Here is a 22,821-nt window from a genome sequence, read left to right on the forward strand (position 1 = left end):
AGTCTGTTAAGTGGTGTTCAATTTTTTACTCAAAATATTGTGGGGAGAAGGATTAATATGTGGCAACTGTCCAGTACAGTTACTGACTTAATAAATAACATTATTATTATTATTACTACTAGCGGCCCGGTGCATGAAATTCATGCACTGGGGAGGGGGTGGTCCCCAGCCCAGCCTGTGCTCTCTCACAGTCCAGGAGCCCTCAGGGGATGTCCGACAGACAGGGAGCAGGCCTAAGCCAGCAGTCGGATATCCTTAGTGTTGTCACAGAAGCAGGAGAAACTCCCGCCACTGCAGCTGCAGTCACAAGCCGTGAGCCCAGCTTCTGGCTGAGTGGCGCTCCCCCTGTTTACGACCCACAGGTTGAGAACCACTAGCAGCGTTGCCTAAGACCATCGGAAAACATAGAGATATTTACATTACGATTCATAACAGTAGCAAAATTACAGTTATGAAGTAGCAACGAAAATAATTTTATGGTTGGGCGTCACCACAACATGAGGAACTGTATTAAAGGGTCTCAGCATTAGGAAGGTTGAAAACCACTGCTCTCTAGAGCAAGCATGTCAAACTCAAAGACTAACACGGGCCAAATAAACAAGGTTTAAGTTTATGTGGGCCGCAAAAAAACAAAAGCTTCAAATTTCATAAGAAACATAGTTTTATTTTGATAGAGACATGCTGAATACAAAGGGCTGAAATAAATGAGTAACCGTTAACATAAAATAATAGAACATTTTAATAAAAATTAATATTTTTTCTTAAACATTAACTTATTAGACACTGTGTACCTGCACAAATTAATAAGCGTAATGCAAATAAACCTGTTTTTTTTTGTTCTGCAAAAGCGAAATATTTCCTGTTGCGCACATCAAAAAAGTCAGTCCAAGACTAATGTTATGTGGCACTTGGCTGCTAAAATATTCACTGCTATCATTAGTAGAGAGAAATGGTGCGCCTGCGCATAAGGTGTGTAAAGGAAATGAATGCAGCATGATTATAGTAATCAGTCATTAGCACATGTTGTAGTTTGTTATTAATATTATGTATAACAGGATATTGTAAAAATTAAGTTACAAAAATGTTATTAAAACGTTTCTTATATACTGTTATATTGGCTGGGCCACAGAAATGTTCGTTGTGGGCCGCATGCAGCCCACAGTGCGAGTTTGACATGCTTGATTTAGGGAGCGTGCACATGAGCTCAGGGGAAAGACTTCTCCATGGAGCTCTCGGCTTGCCTGGGCTTCTGGACCTCACAGCTGCTTCTGTGGCCAAAGCATCCTCCCACAGGCTTCAGAAACACAGAGTGCATTTCTAAGGCAGTTCAGACACCACACCTCCGAGGCAGGATAAGAAGTCATGCTGCAGTTAACTGGATATTCATCCTTTGATCTGCATTTAAAATACATATTTCTCTACACACCATCACTCAGGCATTAGAGAGCCAGGCCTGATCCGTACCCACAGGGCCATTCTCCCGTGGCCTCAGGACCTGGCCTTGACAGGGTCTGCAGATCATTCTGTGGTCATCTCACTCTCAGATTCCCCCGGAAGGCAGTATGGGCTATGGCCACCGTGCCAGTAGTGACTCCTCTGGGCCTTGGGAGAGTGTGGACAAGGAGCTAGGCATTCACCAAACAACTGTCCAACATGGGCTAAGCACGCCCCAAGGAGAAAACATTAGCATTCCCGTCACACAGATGAGCAGACAGGGGCTTAGGGAGGTGAGTCAGCTTGCCCAGAGTCACAGCTAGTGGTGGCAGTGGAAAGGCACAGACTGGATCCTAGGTGAGGTTTGCTAGTGGCTGCTCCGTGGAAGGGCTCCTGACTATTTGTTAGCACTTAAAGATTAGTCACATGAGATGAAAAGGGAATAGATGCTCCCCACCCAGTCTACCCAATGACCTTGATTGGGACTCAAATAAGCAATTTCTGTTCCCTCTGCTTGGAACAGGGCAGAACCTGGATACTGGTTCCCATATCTCTCACTGAGCTAGGGCGTGTTTTCTTGAAAGCTAAGTCCTACTATGCTGTGTCAACTTCTTGCAGAGATATCTGGCTTTCTGCATCTTCACCAGCAGCCCAAAGCCCGTCCCGTGGAAAGCCCACCACCGGGCTCCAGCAGGTCAAGGTGACTGAGGGTGAAGAGCAAAAGTGGGAGGCTTTCTGGGGACACAACCACTTCCCACTGTTTTGGACAAGTCTTTTCTGGAAATAGATTTTAAGCAAAATTTCAACCCTTGGTTCCTATGACAAAGCACTTGAAAGCACACACATCTTGGAAATATGCTTCCAGCTCTGGCCCGGGCACCGTCCATGTTTCCCCAGAGTCAGTGAAGCATGTCAGGCTCTCCGCCCCCGCCAGGGCACTTCCCCTTGTGCCCAACCAGAGCTATGCAGCTTTCAGCCTGGGGCCTAAAGATGTGTCTGTGAACAGCCATGAACTTTCTGTGGTTTTATGCGAAGCTGTGTGTGTGTGTGTGTGTGTGTGTGTGTGTGTGTGTGTGTGAGATATGCATTCTTCCAGGGGAAGGACCCATAGATTTCATCACACTTTCAGAGGGTGGTCTCTCTCCCAAAAAGATTCAGAAGACTTAAAAGCACTGTTTTAAAAGGCACTTTCATGTCTGTCTAATTGGCAAGATTTCAAAAGAAAGTGGGTCAGAGCAATTAAAGCTGGAGAAAGTAAAGGATGGACAATTTAAACTGTAAAATTTCAGGGAAATTAAAACAAATCCTCCAATGCAGTAAATTACAAACAAAAAGATTCCAATAAACTGGCGAACCTTTAGTTGTGGAAGGGGTGGAGGGCAAGAATAATATAGTCAGGAAAGGGTAAGAACGGCAGAAACACCAAGCGGAAGAAGAAGTTGCCTGCAGGGCAGGCAGCGGGTCCAGTTCCCAGGCCTACGCTGTCCAAGGCAGGCTTCACAAGCAGCTTGTTTAGGCTGCACACCAGCTCCTACTTCTAGTAAACCCACTGAGAAAAGTGTGGATACGGCACAGAAGTCCTGGCTGCCCCTCTGGGATCCACCTGCTGATGCGCCAACTGCTCAGAGTGAGGAACTAGTTACAACTCCATGCTCTTCCCCAGAGATGGCTCTGCTTTTATCCCAATTATGTCTGTCTCTTAAAGTTTGGCATTTGTGTTTTTTAAGAAAGTATTTTTTCCTTCTTAATATTTGCATGGATATTTTAGCTTGGCTAATGATCCCTCCTGTCTCCTTCAAGCATGTCTTCTAAAGACATATGAGGAGCTGATAAAACCACATGAATCCTTGTGTCCCACCTTGCAGGCAGGATCCCTGGTTAAAAATAAAAAGACCCAAAAAAAAGAAAAAAAAAGAAAAAGAAAAAAGGGACTGTAACCCTAGCATTTTAAAAATCACCATTACCTCCCTGTAATTTTCCTCTAACCCCATGCTTAAGGAAATATCCATCTCACAAATGTTTTCCAAAAGTTCATGTGTAACTTGCTTTTTAGAGATAATGGTATAAATATATGCTTAGGTTCTCAATTACAATAGAAGCCAGATTCCTGAGGGGCCCAGACTAGTCCACACAAGTACGTCAACCCAAAGCTATTGAAATGCTTCATACTTAAATCTGTGTTGAAACAATTTCATTTCGATATTAGAAATGGTTTTTAATATATTTTAAGCATATCTTTTTTTTCTTGTGAATATTTCTTTTACATATAGGTGCACTTCCACATTCAGGAGCAAAAAGAAAAATGCAGTACATTGTAATCACCATTAATATTTGTTGAACATCATACTTTCCTTTTGGGAGAAAGAGGCAAATTATAGGAAGACAAACCCAATTTTATCAGGATGACTGTTAAGAGACTGGACTACAGTGTATGCCCCTGCACTTCACTTTATGAAATATGGTATATGCTTCCATTTCTTAAAGATACCTTGGTTGGGGATTCCCCAACCACCCACCCTAAAATTGATTTTCTTCTTTTTTTTTTTAATCCTTACCCAAAGATACTTTTTTTCTATTGATATTTTAGAGAGTGGAAGGGAGGAAGAGGATGGAGAGAGAGAAAAACATGGACGTGAAAGAGACATCAGGGCCGGAGATCGAACCTGCATCTGAGGTATGTGTCCTTGTCTGGGAATTGAACCTGAAACCCTTCAGTCTGAGGGCTGACACTCTAACCACCAAGTAAAACCAGATAGGCTTGATTTTCCTTATAAAACTAAAGGTAGTTAGCTACATATAGTAATACAAAAAGAAAAAAAAATCTACAAAATTAGGCTTTTGGGGGAAATGACTTAAAAGAAATCTTATATAATAAAACCCTAATATGCAAATCGACCAAACAGTGGAATGACCGGTCGCTATGATGTGCACTGACCATCAGAGGGCAGACACTCAATGCAGAAGCTGGCCCCTGGTGGTCAGTGTGCTCCCACAGGGGGAGTGCCACTCAGCCAGAAGCAGGGCTCATGGCTGGCAAGCACAGCGGTGGTGGTGGGAGCCTCTTCTGCCTCCGCTGCAGGCTGGTGGTAAGGAGCGAGGGGTCCTGGACTGTGAGAAGGATGTCTGATATTGCCTAAGGGGTCTCAGACTGCAAGAGCGCACAGGCCAGGCTGAGGGACCCTCCCCTCCCAGTGCATGAATTTGGTGCACTGGGCCTCTAGTTACTTAATAAAACAATTTAACGTTTTGAAGAATCCTGAGCTGGCCCATGAGTCTGATAGGGCAGAGAAGGTGTATGCTGACTTCTCAGGGAAGTGGTCTTGGCTCTTAGTTCTGACTTTGCATGAAGCTTTCTCCCCACATGTGTAAAGAACAGTGCTCTCTCCCATGGGACCTCTGAGCTTAAGAGGAAGCTGTCTTGCCCAACCTGAGTGGCTCAATGGGTGAGCGTTAACCTATGAACCAGGAGGTCATAGTTCAATTCCAGGTCAGGGCACATGCCCTGGTTGCAAGCTCAATCCCCAGTGGGTGTGCAGGAGGCAGACAATCAATGATTCCCTCTCATCATTGATGTTTCTCTCTCCTCTCCCTTCCTCTCTGAAATCAATAAATATATACTTTTTTTTTTCTTTTTTTAAGAGGAAGCTGTCTCTAGGTGGGCGAGAGGGCTGTATTTGTCCGGGCTGCTCCTGGGGTGCCCCACGCCACCTCTATTGTGAGGGCTGAGGGAGTGGAGCTCCAGCTCCTCTCAGCACCTCTCACCTGACAGGGGCCCACGTGCCCGATAGCTGGCTCAAACTCCGCATTGAGCAAACTCTCCCAGCAACCTTGATGTGCCTGCATGTGCCTATCTTGGAAACATCGATTCTGGCTTAGTTTTAATAACTTGATTGATCTCTTGAAACCAACAGGGCCTTCAAAGCCAGGACATCATGACCTCATTCCTCTGCACACTGCGGAAGGATCCTGGCAGCTGAAGCCCCTGCCGTCCACATGTGGTTCTCCAGGGGCACGGCTGCCCTTTTAAGGGGCCAACAAGCAGGAAACCAAATGTTCAATTTCCCAAAAACATCTCCTACCAGAGACTCATTTGCCCACTCAGCTGCTCTCAGAAACAGCCTTTGGAAGTTGCTTTATTTTATTTATTCTAAGAGACATTGCATCACAAAGGTGAACTTATGTGAAAAGGAGTCTTGGAGAGTCTGTATAACTGGCTTCCCTGTCCTTGAGCAAATGATCATTTCATTTTGCTGTTTACCTGGTGCGATGGTACCAGGACAACTTGAGATTTACTTTAGACTCAGGAGTGATAACAGAAATTCAATTTAGCAAACACATATTGAGTGTCTATCAAGTGTGGAAGGTGAAAAGAGGAACAAGATACCCTCTTTCCTCCAAGGACACGTGCCCCAGTGCCCAGAGCAAGACCAGGAGTTTGCAAACTCTCCCCGTGAAAAGCCACATGGCAAATATTGTAGGTGTTGTGGGCCACGTGGTTTCTGCTGCAAGGACTCGGCCCTGGCACTGTAGGCGAAGCCACCAGAGGCTCTATGTGACATCTGAGCAGGGCTGTGTTCCAACAAACCTTTACTGATTGATGGGTGCTGAAACTCAAAGTTCTTACAATTTTCACGTGACACAACATAGAATCTTCTTTTGACGTTTCACAACTCTTAAGACTCGCTTTCTCATCTATAAAATGGGGGGTGAGAACCTCTGTCTTGTATGTTCTAAGAATTCGATATCTAAACAGAGAAAACTCTGTGACTGTTAGCTGATCTCCTTCCTGGAGGGACATCCTGTTTGATACTGATAATGACATTGATATTGACAATGACAATAGCAACTAACCTACAAGAGTATTTGTTTCCTACAAATAAGTTGTGTTCATGCTTGTTACAGCATTTTATCTAATCTCTTATGCTATTGATTTTAAGATGCACCATTGCTGAATGTGCTACCAAGAAAGAAGGAGCTGCCAGCTAACCTGACACAACCTTGATGTGAGATATATCCTGATTCACAAATGTGAATGTGTGTGTGTGTGGGTCTCGGGGTGTGTTTTAGAGCCAATGAAATTCATTTTCTCCTTTCAGTCCATAACTGTCCTAGGACAGGTACTACCTAGTACCTAGGGAGGTACTATTATTGTCCCTATTTTGAGAAACAGTTTTTAGTCCACATTTAACAGCCAGAAGTGTCAGTGCTGGGATTTATGTTTTATCCCTTACCCAAAGACATGTTTTAGAAGAAGAGAACAAGCGAGAGAGAAACCTTGTTCAGCCGCTTCCTGTATGTGCCTGGACCAGGGGGTTGAACCCGAAACCTGGGTATGTGCCTTTGGTAGAGAACAGCATTCCAACCAACTGAGCCACATTAGCAGGAGCCAATGCGGGGATTTTAAACATGGGCAACTTTGTCCAGAGTCCGCCATGCTCTGCCTTAAAAACGTGGACGCCTGGAAGGCAGAAACGGAACTTGAAGTATGAAACATCAAGGTCCAGGAAGTCTGGCACAAATGAACTTCCTCCTCAGTATGCGAGGAAATACACCAGTCAATCACCCCTCTGTGTTCCAAAGTAGGGCATGAATGCAGAAAGAGGTAATAGGAAACAGGGATTTTAAAGCGCAGAGTAAGAATGGCAAGATGCACTAACATCCAGCATGAAGCTTCCTCTTAGCACTGTCTCTAGGGAGTCCTTCCAGTCCAGGGAAGGATGGGAGCAGATGGTGAGAGTATGTAATGCGAATGGGACTGGACAGGAGGCAGAGGTTTCTTATCCTTGAGAAGCCTCTGTTTTCTTTATGGAGTTCAAAGGCCAGTGGCCACCGGTTAGCTCTGTCTCCTAGGGAACCATGCTCCTCTGAGTCCATCATCCTCACTGCACAGGGTTGCTCAGAACACACTTCAACCTGTTGGCTTGGCTCAGAACACACTTCAACCTGTGCCAGTCAGAGAGCTGTAAGTACAACACAGGTGTTAAATGCAAGCCTTTGAATATAGGAATTACAGGAGAAGTTAGGCCAAAACTCTTTCAAATTCTATTTGTTTTTCCTCTCAAAATTTTGGCCTCAAATCTCTCTTTTCCCCATTATTTTGTCACCAAATACTTATGAAGTGCTTAAAATATGCTGAGGAATGGGATTTCTTTTTCTCCTGTAAAATTCCAATTGGTCAAAAGCTTGCTGAACATGTAACTTCAGGCTGTGTCCTGTGCAGAAAGGAATCAGCACCACGGCCTGTCACTGCCAGCACTCCTCAGAAAGGCCTCCTTGCAAGCTGGCCTTTGGATGGCATCTGGGTTTCAGGAGTTGTTCCTCCGTTCCCTGACAACATGGTTTAGACAAACAATGTGCTGTATGCTGAGCACCTGCTTTCCCTTGGAGGGTATGAAGTTGGGATGTGCTAGGCAGAGGGTGTATATGAGACCAGCCTCCAGTAAAAACCCTGGGCACTGGGTCTCTAATGGGCTTCCCTGGCAGACAGCACTTCACACGTGTTGTCATGACTCACTGCTGGGGACCGAAGTGCATCCTGTGGGACTCCACAGGGAGAGTACTCTGAGAAACCCAGCCTGTTTTCCTCCGGATTTTGGCTCGAGCACTTTCTGCCTTTGCTGATTTTGCTGTGTGTCCTCTTGCAATAATAAATTACAGCCAGACTAGATGCTGAGGTGTGGAGTCCTGTGTCCTCCAGTGAATCATTGATCCTGGAGGTGGTCTTGGGGATTGCTGACAGAGCCAGACCCAGCCAAACCATTTTTGGGATACTGTCCTTCCGAGTCAGTGCTGTGCCAGCACAGGAAGGCCTAGGGGAGAGATGGAGGTGCTTGCTATATAGATCCTGGGAGAAGCCAGGCTTCAGATTATCTATTGTTTCATTCAAATGAGGACACATGCTCAGGAGATAGTAACCTTGTGATTTCTGTTCTTCAGAAATTTGCAGTCAAGTATAAGAGACAACAATAGAGATGGTGGTGATGATGTTGATGATATTGATAATGATATTGGTGATGATGAAGATGCTGGTGATGATGATTATGATGGTGATGATAATGGTAGTGGTGATGATGGTGATGATGATGGAGGCAATAATAGCGAATGTGTATCTGGTACTTACTATGTGCCAGGAACTCTTCAAGTACTTCCTGTATTAACTCAATTAATCCTCCTCATAGCAACCCTAGGAGATTGGCAATTGTATTGTCTCCATCTTTATAGATGAGGAAGTTGAGCACAAAAAGATTAAGTACTGACCCAGGCCATATTGCTAGTTATTAGCAACACATCCTCTGGCTTCAGAATCCAAGTTCTTAACTGGTACACTATACTGTCTCTCTCTCTCTGGACACAAAGATAACTCCTAACTAATATAAACAGGCCCAACTGAACCTACATATTTAAAAAGTATAGTATTTATTACATTCTACCGAACATCAGAATATTTGGGGCATGTTTTGATGCCTGTGCCAGATTCTGTTTGGCGAGGTTTGTGGCCAGTGTATCTTTGGGTTGCCTCCATGGCTCACATTTTATATATAAGTAAGCATTCAGATGCAAATGGATAGAGAATAATGACCAGCAGTAGGAGTTCGGCACAGTCTAGAATTGTGATGGTAGGTCTCAGGGAACACGTGACATTAAGGGGGATCTCAAAGGTAAGTTCCAGATAGGTACTCTGCATGGCAATAACAATATGAGCAGAGAGGTGAACTCAACAATGACCATGATATTGAATAAGTTGACAGGACCAAGGAAAGACTGGCTGGAATAAAGGGTTGCCTTGGTAAAATTGGGTGAAATCAAATTAAGATTAAATGAAAAGCAAGAGTTAGCAAGCAAGAAAGTGACAGTGACAAAAGTGATGATTTGGTAAGATTTATCTGGGGGCACAACAGAGAAATGACTTAATGGGCCAGAGCCTTGGAGCATGGCAAGGAATTCAGAAACTGCTCCAAGAGTCTCAAAAGGACAACAATCAACACGATTCTCAGAAAGAGTGCATGACTGGGGGAGTGTCAGTGCTGGATTCGCCTCCATAATGAGTAAGATCTTGGACATATCCTTTCTGAGCTGAGAGGTGGTAGCTGACAATCTCTGACATTTTCCCCACTTTAACCTTTTATGAGTCTAATAGGTGTGGCTTGGATCTAGAATGGTGGCTGTGGATTTTAAGAACCATTCTAAAAAGAGAATGGAATGCGGTAACTAATTAACAATGGCAAGTGGCTGAAGAGTGAGTTCAAAAAGCTGAGTGAATAATGGTGAGCATGATGGGAGCAAGAAGTCGACCCTTTGCAACAGCCTGGATGAACCTGGAGAGCATTATGCTAAATGAAATAAGCCAGAGAAAGACAAGTACCATATGATTTCACTCTGGAGGAGTCTAATGATCAAAATCAACTAACAAAAAAAATAGAAACAGACTCATAGACAGAGACTAGTTGACAGTTGTCAGAGGGGATTATGAAGCTGGGTGAACACAGCCAAAAGCATGGTGATTTACAGAGGGAAAAGGGAGAGGGGGAGGTAGAAGAAGGTGAAGGGGGATAAATGGTGATGGAAGGAGACTTGACTTAGGGTGGTGAACACACAATACAATACACAGATGATGGCATTGATTGTATACCAGAAACCTATATAATTTTATTAACCAATGTCACCCTGATAAATTCAACAAAATAAAAGAAATTGGTGGTTGTTTTATGCTAGTAAATCTAGGGTAATTTGTTTCACAGCAATGATAACTGGAACAAAGAGTGTGATAAGGAATGATTAGGTGTTCTACAATCCCATTTCTTCTTGGACATAAAGGAAGAAGACATTAACTAGCACTTTTTACAGACTGTTGGCATTCCATTTGACTGAGTACTAGCCAATGGGATGTAGAGGGAAGTATGCCACATTGGGGTCTGGTTATTAAAATTCCTGTTCAATCATTTGCCATCTCGCCCCTTCCTGTAGTGACAGGGGAAGCAAGATTATAAAGATGGCAGTATCAAAAGACTGGAGATTTCTGAGTCTCCGAGTCATTCTCACCTGGTAGTGACCTGTCCAGGAAAACTGGCTAGCATCAGATCAATGCATGAATGATAAATAAACTATCATTGAGCTACCGGGATTGGGGTTGTGTTACAGCAGTGAGGATCTGTTACTCTGATTAACACACATAACAAGTTCATTGTATTTGTAATACCACATTGTAATTGCTAATACAGGTTCATTGAGCACTTGCAATGTGCTAGAAAGCCATATTACTCTGCAGGCATGCTTGCTTTCCCTGTCTTATAAATGCAAACCTCGAGCTCAAACAGAACTTAATATACTCAGGGTCACAAAGGTATTGCAAAGAAGGGGAATTTCCTTGAAGATGGAGCACTGTGAGGCAAACCTAAAATAAGGTTGTCTTCTAAGAGTTAAATGAGCAAAATCCATTGGAAGAGGATAGCCATCTATAAATGTACTGTTGACATAATTTTTTGTTAAACAGGTGCTCTGAATTTATTCCTAAACCACTAATTTTAGTAATAATGGAGTATATACAAAAAATTCCTGATTTTATTTATATATTTTTAGTAAACAGACCACTATGTACTGGTTAAAATGTATTTTACAGCCATTTTTTTAAGGATTAGAAATAATTTTTGTTATGGTATCTTTCTATATTTTATGACTTTAATTAGATTTCTGAATTCTGTTCTAAACACTGCAATATGACAGTATAAAACATATTTTAATTATTAAAAAAAGAAAAATTCAAATACATTATTTATTTCACACATAAATATGTTTAATGGCAAAAACAATCTTAATAGCTATAAGAAGTGAGATTTTAAATGATAACAAGCTACAAGAAAAAAAAAAGGCAGAGAAAAATTAAAAGCAAGCCCAAGAGAAAATAACTTAGCTGGTAGTTGCTTTATCTGCCCTTATTCATCATTTAGCATTTTTAGTACTCCCAGCTTCAAAACAAACTACCCCTTTCAAAATATTGCTTATACAACTGTGGTTGAGTCTGATTAACGTTCATGATTATATCTGAGCACATTCTGTGTTTTGGAAAAGAATATCAGCTGCTGGCCCTCAGGAAGCTAATTGCTTTTCCTCACATTGAGCACAGTTATTCAGCCAACTAAACCATTCACTTACCACAGCGGTGAGCACCACTGTGAGCTTTTCTGCCCAGGGATCAGCATGGACCGGTGGGCTAGTGCCAAGGCCATGACTGTGGGCAGAGATGGGAGTTCCGGGGACAAACTGCTCAGTCCTACTGCACAATCTGTTTCCAGGATATGTAACTTGCCACTGTTTCTATAGTGTCTGTCTCCAGGGATGGGACTTAAAGCTCCTAATGTGTATATCTGTATTGAATACACACTGCTGCTCTTAAACATGACAGGATAAGCAATTCTGCAACTGCCCCCTTCCAGTTAATTCTCTCCTCTTGTACACATACTCTAGGTCACCACTGGCAAAGACCATTTCTGGTTTACCTGGGCAGAAAGGAGTAACCCAGTTATAAATGCCTACCAACTCTTTATTTTTATCAAAATATTCCTCTTAGAGAAGAACACATGACTAGTCTATTTACTTACATTTGTCTTATAGGCAGTTAGTAACTGGGAATTTAATAGACATTCATTTGATGCTGTGTGTCTTTCAATTCCATTTCTATAGCATTTGGAAGTCTCTTCCATATTTCATCTTTGAGTATTTTATAGCCATATATATTTCTTTGGAAAAATAATTGCATTTGGGGTAATAAAGATTTTATTAAGCAACCATGCCAGCAAGAGCAAAGCAGTAAATACCAATGCTGGCTTCAGAACACAACCATTATTGTGCAATCATTCCCGAGTGACATCTGCTAGTGTGAAGCCAGACCAAAGACTGGACACCCAGCCACCACCTCCCCTCTCCTCATTTAACCATTGCTGTGCCTTGATCAAGTGAAGCCAACACCAAATCTCAGTGCAAATGAATGCTCCCACTGCTCTCCTCTTAACGCAACTTTCCAAGCCAGGTTGGAGCCTCTACCCACGCCACACCTTCCACCACTCCATCCACCGCCCTCTGCTCATGTCATGTAAGTCCCACTTCAGTTGCCATGCATCTCCTTCTATTGAATGTACCTTCTCATCTCCTGGTCACTAAATACCTCCCGTTTGCAGCCCTCCTTTTCACAGGAAGACTCCCATCTCTCAAAGCTCATGTCTTTCTTGCATTATGCTAAATTTCCAATTACTTCCAGCCACCCCATGCCAATGCCTAATTCATTCATCTACCTTATGGAGTCTGTTGAATACTGTTCTGGCACAGCTCACCATACAACACTGTGTTGGGTTATTTTGGACAAAAACCAATTTTTGTGTTGGGTTATTTGGACAAATATTAACCTTGTAGGCCAGCTGGAGAGAGACACGACATAGATCATAAGAAAGGTGAAAAAAAAGTCTTGCAGGGATTCCTAGAGTGAGGCTGGCCCCCAACTTGGGGTTGGGGAGTGGGAAGATCTGTAAAGAAAAAGGGCCTTTGTGCTCGCCTGGGCAGCACGTGTGCTAAAGTTGGAGGGATGCAGAGATTAGCATGGCCCTCATGCAAGGAAGGCACACAAAAATGTGATGCATTCTACATTTTCAAACAAAAAAGAGACAGGGCCTTCTGAGTTGGTCCAATGAGAAACTGGTAGAATTTAGAAATGCAGATGGTGGACAGAGGACTAAGACATTGAGATGGAAGGAAGGGGACAGGGAAGGCATGCAGAAAGGACTGGTGTAGAGTCAAGAGGTGGGAACACAGGTAGGAGAACAACAGGGATAACAGGGAAGAGCCCTCAGCTGCTCAGATCTCTCCTCCCCAGGCCTGCAGTGCGGAGACTGAGCGTGGGCACCCTCTCTCTGCAGTCTGTAGGCAGCAGGAGGGCCGACACCACCTCTCCTGGCTTGGGTGCTGTTCCCTCCAGGGCAGCCACATGGGAACCAAGAGGTGAGACTGTTATGTTTCTGAAAGTGGGCCTCTCAGCAGCGGCTGCAGATCATCTGTGCCGCACTCAAGGCCCCAAGAAAAGTGCTGGCAAAGGGAGGGGCTAAGCAGGGACTGGGCAGGAGACTGCTGACGCACCGCAGGATCTGAGGGCAGCAGGGCAGTGGCCCTGGCAGCAGGCACTTCTGCTTCCCCTCAGAGACTCTTCTCCTTCTCGAGCACATCAAGTCCTCTCCACGGCCTGGCGGCCCCGGTAAGAACAGGACACTTAGTTTTGCCCGACTGAAGACAACTGCTGTTAGGCAACCGCTGTGAGTGGCTCCACCCCAGACCAGGACACACACAGGATGTCTGAGGTGTGTGAAGGGCTGGGCAGCATCGTTACGGAACCTGTTTACATGGAAACTGGCAACAGCACATACCTAACCCACTTGTGACTAATTCCTGCATGTCCTCAAGTCCTCCTGTAACATTCATGTTGCCAACGCCCCGGAGACTTTGTCCTTCCCGCTCAGCTGACCTAGGATCCTTTGCCCCTCTTGCTGGGCCTACATCTGTCAGGCGGGTATGCTGGGAGGCCAGAGGTCAACATGGCTACAAGTCCACAAAGCACAGGCGGTGAGAACCTGGGTGGTCCTCCCAGCGTGTATGAGCACTTCCTCCTACAAGACTCGGGACATTTAAACAGAAGTTTTACACAATGACCATCACTGCTATTATACCCGCAGACAATAAGCTTTAATGTCCCTTAAAAAGCAATCATTTCCTTTCCTTTTTTAATATCCCTGGACAACTTCAAGCTCCTTTCACTATCTGAGGGGGCATTAGGCTCCTGTTCAGGAGGTCTGAGTTCTGACTCGAGTTCAGACACCTGTCTTAGCTGCATCTTTTATCCTGTCTCTGCATCAGATTTTAACATGAAGGATGTGCTGAACTGAGTTCTGGGGGCTAAGCTGCAGCTCAAGCAAAGCCGGTCTCACAGGACAGCCTGGTGGGCCCTTCCCCACCTGCCCGTCGGCCCGGTGTTCTCCACCACGGAAGTCTGAGGCTCCTGCAGGCTCTCTCCTCTCCCTGGCCTGCCCGCCAGGCAAGTTCCACATTGCTGAGCACAGGCTGGAGCAGACACTGAAAACATCCTCCTCCTCTACAAAAGGGGCTTAGGCATCTTCTCCCCCCAAATGTGCTCTTTCTTTTTTGGCAAAAGTCTTACAACTTACTAGATGACAGAAACTCGGGGAAAAGGCCCACCTTTCAAACCACCTTTTAAATGATCATTTATAAACTTTAAATATCACCAAATCCTCCCTGAGAATGTTCAGGGTGCACTTCTCACTGTCAAGGATGAAATTTTTATCTCACACTATTGGTAGCTGTCAGAATATGTGCAGCAAATTCAAGGTATTGCACCAGGGCACGAGGTGGGAGAGGGGAGGATAGACTGAATTCCACTTGGTTTTGAAAATTTTAGCTTATGAGAAAGAGAAAGGTAAACATACTTTGTGGGAATTAGAAAGCTGACTTTTTTTTTTTTTTTCCCTTCCCCCAATATTAAATTTCTCCCACTAACTCCCAGCTCCTTATCACCTGGAACACAAGCTGAAAACCTAAACCCGTGGAGTTTGTACTTAAGACAGAAACTTCTGCAATTCCACTGAGGTCACACAGCCAGGTGCCTCGGATTACTGACCACTCAGCAAGCCTCCCTCAGGTCCCAGCAGGAGAGTTTCAAGGGGTTCCTGCAATTTTGTTCATTAGGGAAGAATAATGTGCAGACATTTCCCCCCGCGTCAGAGATTTTAGAACAGGATCACTTTATTTATTTATTTTTTTTTTTAAATATATTTTATTGATTTTGTACAGAGAGGAAGTGAGAGAGATAGAGAGTTAGAAACATCGATGAGAGAGAGTCATCGATCAGCTGCCTCTTGCACACCCCCCACTGGGGATATGCCTGCAACCAAGGTACATGCCCTTGACTGGAATCGAACCTGGGACCCTTCCGTCCCCAAGCCAACGCTCTATCCATTGAGCCAAACCGGTTTCGGCAGAACAGGATCATTTTAAACCTCTGAAGAGAAAGTGTGTGTGTGTGTGTGTGTGTGTGTGTGTGTGTGTGTATGCCTTTGTGCAAGCAAGATAAAGAGAAAAATATAAAGCGCATGATGAGGGATAAGGGGAGAGAGGGTGACAGAGAGCAGGCTCAGGGGCAGCAGTGTGTTATGTGGACAACATGCTAACACACAGGGCCAATGGGCTGGATGGTTTGCCAAAACTCAATGAGTTAAGCAGGTTTGGGAAATGTTTAGATCAAAGTTTTAAACACACAGGAGTCAGTTTGGGCAAAAAGAAATGGTTTTTTGAATACAACATCTACACTAACCTATCCCCTAATATAGTTGGGTAAGATGTTAATAAAATATTCCTGCAAAGAACTATTTCAAACCACAATCATAAGGCATTGATAAGAAGACTATTCGAGGGAGTAACTGATTTAGAGTGTCAGTTAGTATTTATATACATTTGTGTCCCCTAACACTGGCCTGCCAATGAAACAAACATTTCCTGACAACAGGAAACCAGACATTCTGGGAGATTTATCAATATGTACAATCAAGTCCCATGGAACTGGACTCTATTTTTGAAATTTCTTAGTTACTCTACATAAAAAACTATACACCAAAGTCAACACTAATGTTCTTTCATGCCAGTCCTAACTCCTGTAAATTTGTTTTTAAAAAGTACACAGCCTGTTTGCCAGCAGAACACTACGGCGGGTCTGTGGATTAGTCATGGGCTATGCTGCGCTGCAGTAACAAACAACTCTTGGCAATTTCAGAACTTTAAACATCCAAGTTTATTTCCTGCTCAAACGATCTGCCCCCTGAGGCTTGTGGGGGGCTCTTCCAGCACTGTCACTTGGGATGCAGGCTGAAAGAGCAGCCACCCTCTTGAACATTGCTGGTTGGTGTGCCAGAAGCATAGAGGGTCTCTTACACGTGAAGAAACAACATCATTTCTGCTCTTGGTTCATTGGCCAGAACTAGACACATGGAACCGCCCAACCTCAAGGGAAAGAGTGGCAAAAGGCAACAATGACTTCCACATTTTTTTGTTGCTGTTAATCCTCACCTCAAGATATTTTTCCCATTGATTTTTGTTTTGTTTGTTTGTTTGTTTGTTTTAGAAGGAGAGAGTGGAAGAGAGGGAGGGAGAGAGAAACATTGATATGAGAGAGACACATCAATTGGTTGCAGCGGGCCAGGGATTGAACCTGAAACTCAAGTACAGTCCTTGGTAGGGAATCAAAGCCGACACCCTTTGGTGTGCAGGCCAATGCACTAACCCCTGAGCAACCAGCCAGGGCGACTTCCACACTTTGTTATGTTGAGTTTTTAAAAATGTTTCAAATACACATCATATGTGACATGATCTCTTGGATACTTTCTGTCCTTAGAGAAATAGCTGATGTGTCTAGACCAGTGGTCGGCAAACTCATTAGTCAACAGAGCCAAATATCAACAGTACAACGATTGAAATTTCTTTTGAGAGCCAAATTTTTTAAACTTCAACTTCTTCTAATGCCATTTCTTCAAAATAGACTCACCCAGGCCCTGGTATTTTGTGGAAGAGCCACACTCAAGGGGCCCAAGAGCTGCATGTGTCTCGTGAGCCGCACTTTGACAACCACGGGTCTAGACCAACTTCTGTGTCTCCTTCATAAGAATCTTAATGCCATCACTGGAACCCAACATCACTGGGAGGTAAAACCAGAACCCTAACTTAGCAACCCTGCCTGGCCACTGACCCCGGTGCCAGCATCACAGTGAAGTTTCGGCTCTCTGCAATTTTATTCCCTTATTTTCTTCTCAGGGACCTTTCACTGAGGCAGCTTTTTTCTATTCTACCACAGGTGGGGCATGATCAATGGCAGGAAAGCAGAACAGAGCTGAGCGAGTCACTTGGTGGCGAGGGCTTCAGGACCACTCCTCAGCATGATGTGACAGTGGCCAAACCGGAAGCATGGGTAGCAACGCCACGTGAAGCCCTGTCGGGGGAAGGGCAGAAACTCGCCATCCAGACACACTGTCTCAATCTTAGTCCCATCACCAGCCCAGCGAACCCAGACAGGTGGCCTTCTTGTGGGAGGGGGACAGAAATAGCACCTCTGTCCGGGGTCACTGTGAGGATGGAAGGAGGAGCCCAGAGCTCAGTAAGCACAGGTGCCTGTTTCTCCTGTTCTTTTTCTTATCCCCATCATCTCGACCTCCCTTAAGCAGCTTCTTTCAAACTAATTTGCTACCACAAGGAGCAAGTCACATTTCTCACAATAATCCTGTGAGGTGGGTATAACTCCCAACTTAATTAATGAAAACACCGAGATGTCTCAGACCCACAGCTGCTGCCTGGGCCGCACTCCGCACAGTGCTCTTCCTGGTCTGTGATGCCGTGGAAATGACCCTGTCAAGGTCATCCCTCCACGTGTACCAGAACAATCTGAAGAAGCTGTTCTACCCAATCTGACAAACACGAGACAGTGTTTTCTCTACCAGAATACACTCAGTATGCTTGATGGAATGGAGGCACCGACTCCCAGTTCTGCGCACAAGAGCCAGCCAGGCTCAAGCCTCAGGTGTTGGAGGTGAATCTGGGAAGAAGGGGGGTGAAGGGGGGATGTAGACAGAGGGAGGGAGCATCCCAGATGCTGTAGTATTTTATTCCTGGCTTTGCCACATAGCCTGAACATACAACATGCTGACAGGCAAGGTGCATTTTGGTCCTAGTCTGATGCATTTTGCTACCTTTCCACCTTGACTAGAGTCACATTATTATTATTACTATTGTTATTATTATTATTTTAACCCTCACCTGAGAATAGAAAGAACTGAGGGATGGGGATGTGGGGGAGGGAGAGAAACATCGATGTGAGAGAGACACATTCATTGGTGGCCTCCTACATGCACCCTTGAGCAGAGGAACGGATGTGCAACCCAGGTACATGCCCTTGACTGGCAATAGAGCCCATGACCCTTTGGTGCACAGGCTGATGCTCTAACCATGAGTGAGCACACTGGCCAGGACGAGAGCCATACTGTTTTGCCTGTGGCCTTATAAGGTGCCACAAGCCCACTCTGACCTTGTCTGCACTAGACTGGGAGGGTCCCCTGAAGCACAGGCGTGACCAAGGCTTCCTCTCACTGATCCAGTAGCAGCACTGTCTTCCCTCCCAACCAGGAAGTTCTCTAGAGCAGAGGTTGGCAAACTATAGCCATTGGACCAAATTCAACCTGATGCCTGTTTTTGTAAATAAAGCTTTACTAGAACACACATTTGTTTACCTATTATCTATGGCTGCTTTCATGCTACTCTGGCAGAATCAAGTTATGAGAGAAACCAAATGGCCTGTAAAACTACAAATACTTACCACCTGGCCCTTTCCAGAAAGTCTGCTGAGCCCTGGCCTGGAGGACTGTGGCAAGGGGAGGTGAGGGAAGGAAAGAGCTTTGGCCAAACACGAAGGACACTGCTGCCGGTTCCCATCCAAAGGCAGACCCTCAGGCCAAAGGGCGAGTCTCATTTAACAAATATCTTTACACTTGGACATAACAAGCGAGATAAACACAATCTCTGCCCTTTGGGAATTGACAATAGTGTGTTGAACTGCCCTGGCCAGATAGCTCAGTTGGTTAGAATATCATCCTTATATGCCCAGTTGCTGGTTCAGTTTCCAGTCAGGGCACATAGAAGAACCAACCAATGAATGCATAAATAAGCGGAACAACGAAGAAATGCCTCTCTCTCTCTCTCTCTCTCTCTCTCTCTCTCTCTCTCTCTCTCTCTCTCTCTCTCCCCCCTCTCTCTCCTCTCTCTCCTTTCTTTCCTCCCTCCCTCCCTTTCTTCTTTTCTCTCTCAAATCAATTAAGAAACAAAATAAAATTGTGTGTTGGGGTAAAAATGGGGGCATAAAAGAAAGAGAGGGAATAGAGATATGTAAAAGTTGAAGTACAGGACAAATCACAGCGGTACTTTCACACAGCAGTGAAATAAGTGAATTACAGCTATAAAGGTCAACTCAGATGTGCCTTAGGAATGATGCTAAGTACAAAAAGCAAATACAGAAGAACATTGTTGTATGGTTTCACTTACTCAAAGTTCAAAACCATGCAAAATTAAGTGATATATTGTTTATGAATACTAACAGATGAGGCAAAATTATAAAGAAAAGCAAGGCAAGGAGTAACACAAGAGCCAGGCTGGTGGTGAATGGGAGGGCAGGAGTGAGATGGGTGGAGAATGGGCCCCAGGGCACATCAAATGTAAAAGTCGTGTCCTTCCTCTAAAGCTGGGCACACACATGGGCATGGTGCCAGATCCTTTATATCTAACATCTATTAGTATTTTATATCTACTCAATATTTAATCCAAGTAAAATGTGCAACTAGAACAGGAGAGCGTGCTGTGGGCAGCCAGGAAGGGCCACTCACTCGGAGACAATCCCGGGGAAGAATGGCACATAGGTCCTGTGAGGACTTGATGAGCAAATTCTGTCCTGAGAAAAAGTCTCAAGAAGTGTTCTAGCAAAGAGGAGCCTGTGTAGAGCTGAGAGACGCAGCAGATTACAGGGTTTTCAAGGAACTGAAACTGGCAAGTGAGGTGGTGAGTGGGGAAAGCAGGGCTGACGGGTTCACGGGCCGTGGAAATGACCACAGCACCATGGATTCTATGGGATAAAGGCATCAGAAGTGCCTTTGAAGATGATTCTTCTTGCTGCGGCAACATTAGTTTGTTCTGAGATCCTAAAGTCCTCTCAGTTTCTGCTGGGGTGAGAATAATGCCAGTAACTGTATGTACACACCATCAGCATTTCAACAAACAACATCCAGAAGGTGTCAAGCCAAGATGACAACCCTCCATTAACACAGCAGCTGCTTCCCAACTGCTGGCTGCCATGAGCAAGGACACCACAGTGCTGTGTACACTGAACTAACTACTTGTGCACTGGTGGAGCTTACAATGGGAAAGACATTCCACAGCAAATCCACAAAGCACACACTCCTTCTCTAAAATAATCTCCCACCATTTGTCAACTTTATGGTAATAGATTTTACTCTATCAGACTCATTTTAAACACTCACTGTAAAATGATTCCTGCAAATACAGTCTTAAAAATATAGATAACTGGAAACTACGAATGTTATGAATACTTTAAAATCAGTTAGAAACACATTTCTCTGGCAGCAAGAACAAGCATGGATATATGCGCTGTAAAGAAAACAAAGCGTAAAAACAGCACTGCCATTTGGTTTTATCATCACACCACTCGTTCAAGTTTATACCTTCATTACTATAAAGATGACCATATTTTTTTTTTTTTTTTGCCTCCTGCTACTTCTATTTGGAAAAAAAAAAAAAAAGTCAACATATGCTTTTATTAATGCTTACAATAAGTTCTTCAAAAACGGCCTCCAAGGAATATAGCAAAAGTTCTCAAAACTATATAATTCAGGAATTCCATTTGGGAGTACAAACCTAAAAGAACTGAAAGCAGGGTCTCAAACAGATACTTGTTACTCTGAACTTGACTGTGGTAACATTGCTCACAGTAGCCAAAAGGCAGACGCCGCCTGAGTGTCCATCCCCGGGTGAGTGAATACACACAATGTGGTGTATATACATGCTGTGGAAGATGACCCAGCCTTAGAAAGGAAAGAAATCCTGACCTATGCTATAGCATGGACAAACCCTAAAGACATTATGCTCAGTGAGTTAAGCCAATCACTAAAGGACAAATACTAGATTATTCCATTTATATGAGGTTTGCAGAGGGGAAAAATTCAGAGACAGAAAGTGAAAGAGTGGTTGTCAATGACTGGGGGATAGTGTTTAACAAGGATAGTTTCAGTTTTGCAAGATGAAAAACTGAGATGGATGGTGGTGACGGTTACACAACAACGTGAAGGTACTTAATGCCACAGTATCTCAAACTGTACACTTAAAAATGGCTAAATTGGCAAAGTTCACATCATGTGTATTTGTTCACAATAAAGTAAAAAATTCCAAAGCATGGATGTTTAAACTGAACCACACACCTGGGGCATTTATCAGACTAGCTTTGTCCCTCACTGCTGGGGCATTTATCAGACTAGCTTTGGCTGATAGGCTGGGGGCTTCTTGTGGAAGTCCTCTGAGGTCGAGGCAAGTGCATGGCCAGGGGTCAGGACTTCCCACGCACCCATCACAGCACCTAACACATGTGCTGATACTGGCCCACATGAAAAAACAAAAGCCTCTGTCCTCAAGACAAGACACTCCTCAGAGGACACTTTGCTGCCAGGAGAGGTACATTACAAATGGGATGTTGTGAGAGCAAATGTCACCCAATTTTCTTCAGCTCATTTTCTCTAAAGCACATGCTACCACTAGGCTACCAGGATATTGCAACAGGTGCCAGCTCTGAGTTCAAGCAGGATGCTGCCAAATTAAATGCATCGCACTGAATGGCGCAACTCTCAAGTTCCACATTAAACAGCAGTCCTTGCCAGATACAGAGGAGATTTTAACAGGCTTTTAAAAACACACCTTCCCACACTCCTCCTCGGTCTTTAATTACCCGGCCTGGTGGATTTATTAACTGACCCCGCTCCACATTAGCTAAAAACGACATGACCCCACCGGGGCCCTGAAAGCAGCCATTAGGAGTCCAGAGCCCATCTGAGGAGAGGTGAGAGAGAGGCCGAGCAGCACTGCAGGAAGGCAGACAAACCTCAGAGGTGAAGAGAGAGATGAAGAAATTCACTTGTTCCACAAAAACTGCAAACAGAGCTAACATCTATGAAACCTGTAAGTGGCACTGGGACCTTGCTTCTCCCTTCTCCTCCTCAGAAGTGAGCCTATCTGGAAATAAAGCAGACATGGGAGGCTCATGATTCCAAGACAGCCTTGTTCCTAGGGCCACAGAGGAGACTGGCACCACTGGGTGACAGCCGTGCCATGGGTGGGGGGCTCTGTAGGCCCTTGTTTCTCAGTAGCCATGCCGAGCACGTTGATAGCCCAGCTCATAGTGGCTTTAAGAGCCAAACCTTTAGTTCTGCAGATAAAGAAAGTGAGTCTGTCTGTCTATTCCAGCAACTCCACTTCAGGGTATGTATTCACAAAAATGAAGGCAGGCTCTTAAAGAGATATCTGTACAAAAGAGGTAGAATTTTGTACATATTCACAATAGCCAGAGGTGGAATCAACCCAAGTGTACGTTAAAGTGTACAGATAAATGGATAAACAAAATTGGTCTATACATATAATAGAATAGTATTCAGTCTTAAAAGGAAATTTTGACACATACTACACGAATGAGCCTTGAGGACATCATGCCCAATGAAATAAGCCAGTCCCAAAAGGACAAATATTCTG

The 22,821-nt window shown here is 44.3% G+C and overlaps 1 protein-coding gene across 5 annotated transcripts in view; it reads right to left on the bottom strand.

Moving 5' to 3' along the window:
* SLC22A23 (solute carrier family 22 member 23) overlaps nt 1-22,821 on the bottom strand; it is a 174,031-nt gene that overhangs the window by 86,629 nt on the left and 64,581 nt on the right. The window contains exon 4 of one of the 5 annotated variants that reach the window (XM_084873131.1): nt 7,267-7,394. The exons of the other annotated variants lie outside the window; for them this stretch is intronic. Coding sequence (XP_084729257.1) covers nt 7,387-7,394 — 8 coding nt within the window. The 3' untranslated portion in view covers nt 7,267-7,386. Of the gene's footprint in view, nt 1-7,266; nt 7,395-22,821 lie in introns of those variants that run through there. 5 annotated transcript variants of the gene reach the window in all.

This window comes from Pipistrellus hanaki, assembly GCF_964339955.1.
Source record: "Pipistrellus hanaki genome assembly, chromosome: 2".
Lineage (NCBI taxonomy): Eukaryota > Metazoa > Chordata > Mammalia > Chiroptera > Vespertilionidae > Pipistrellus > Pipistrellus hanaki.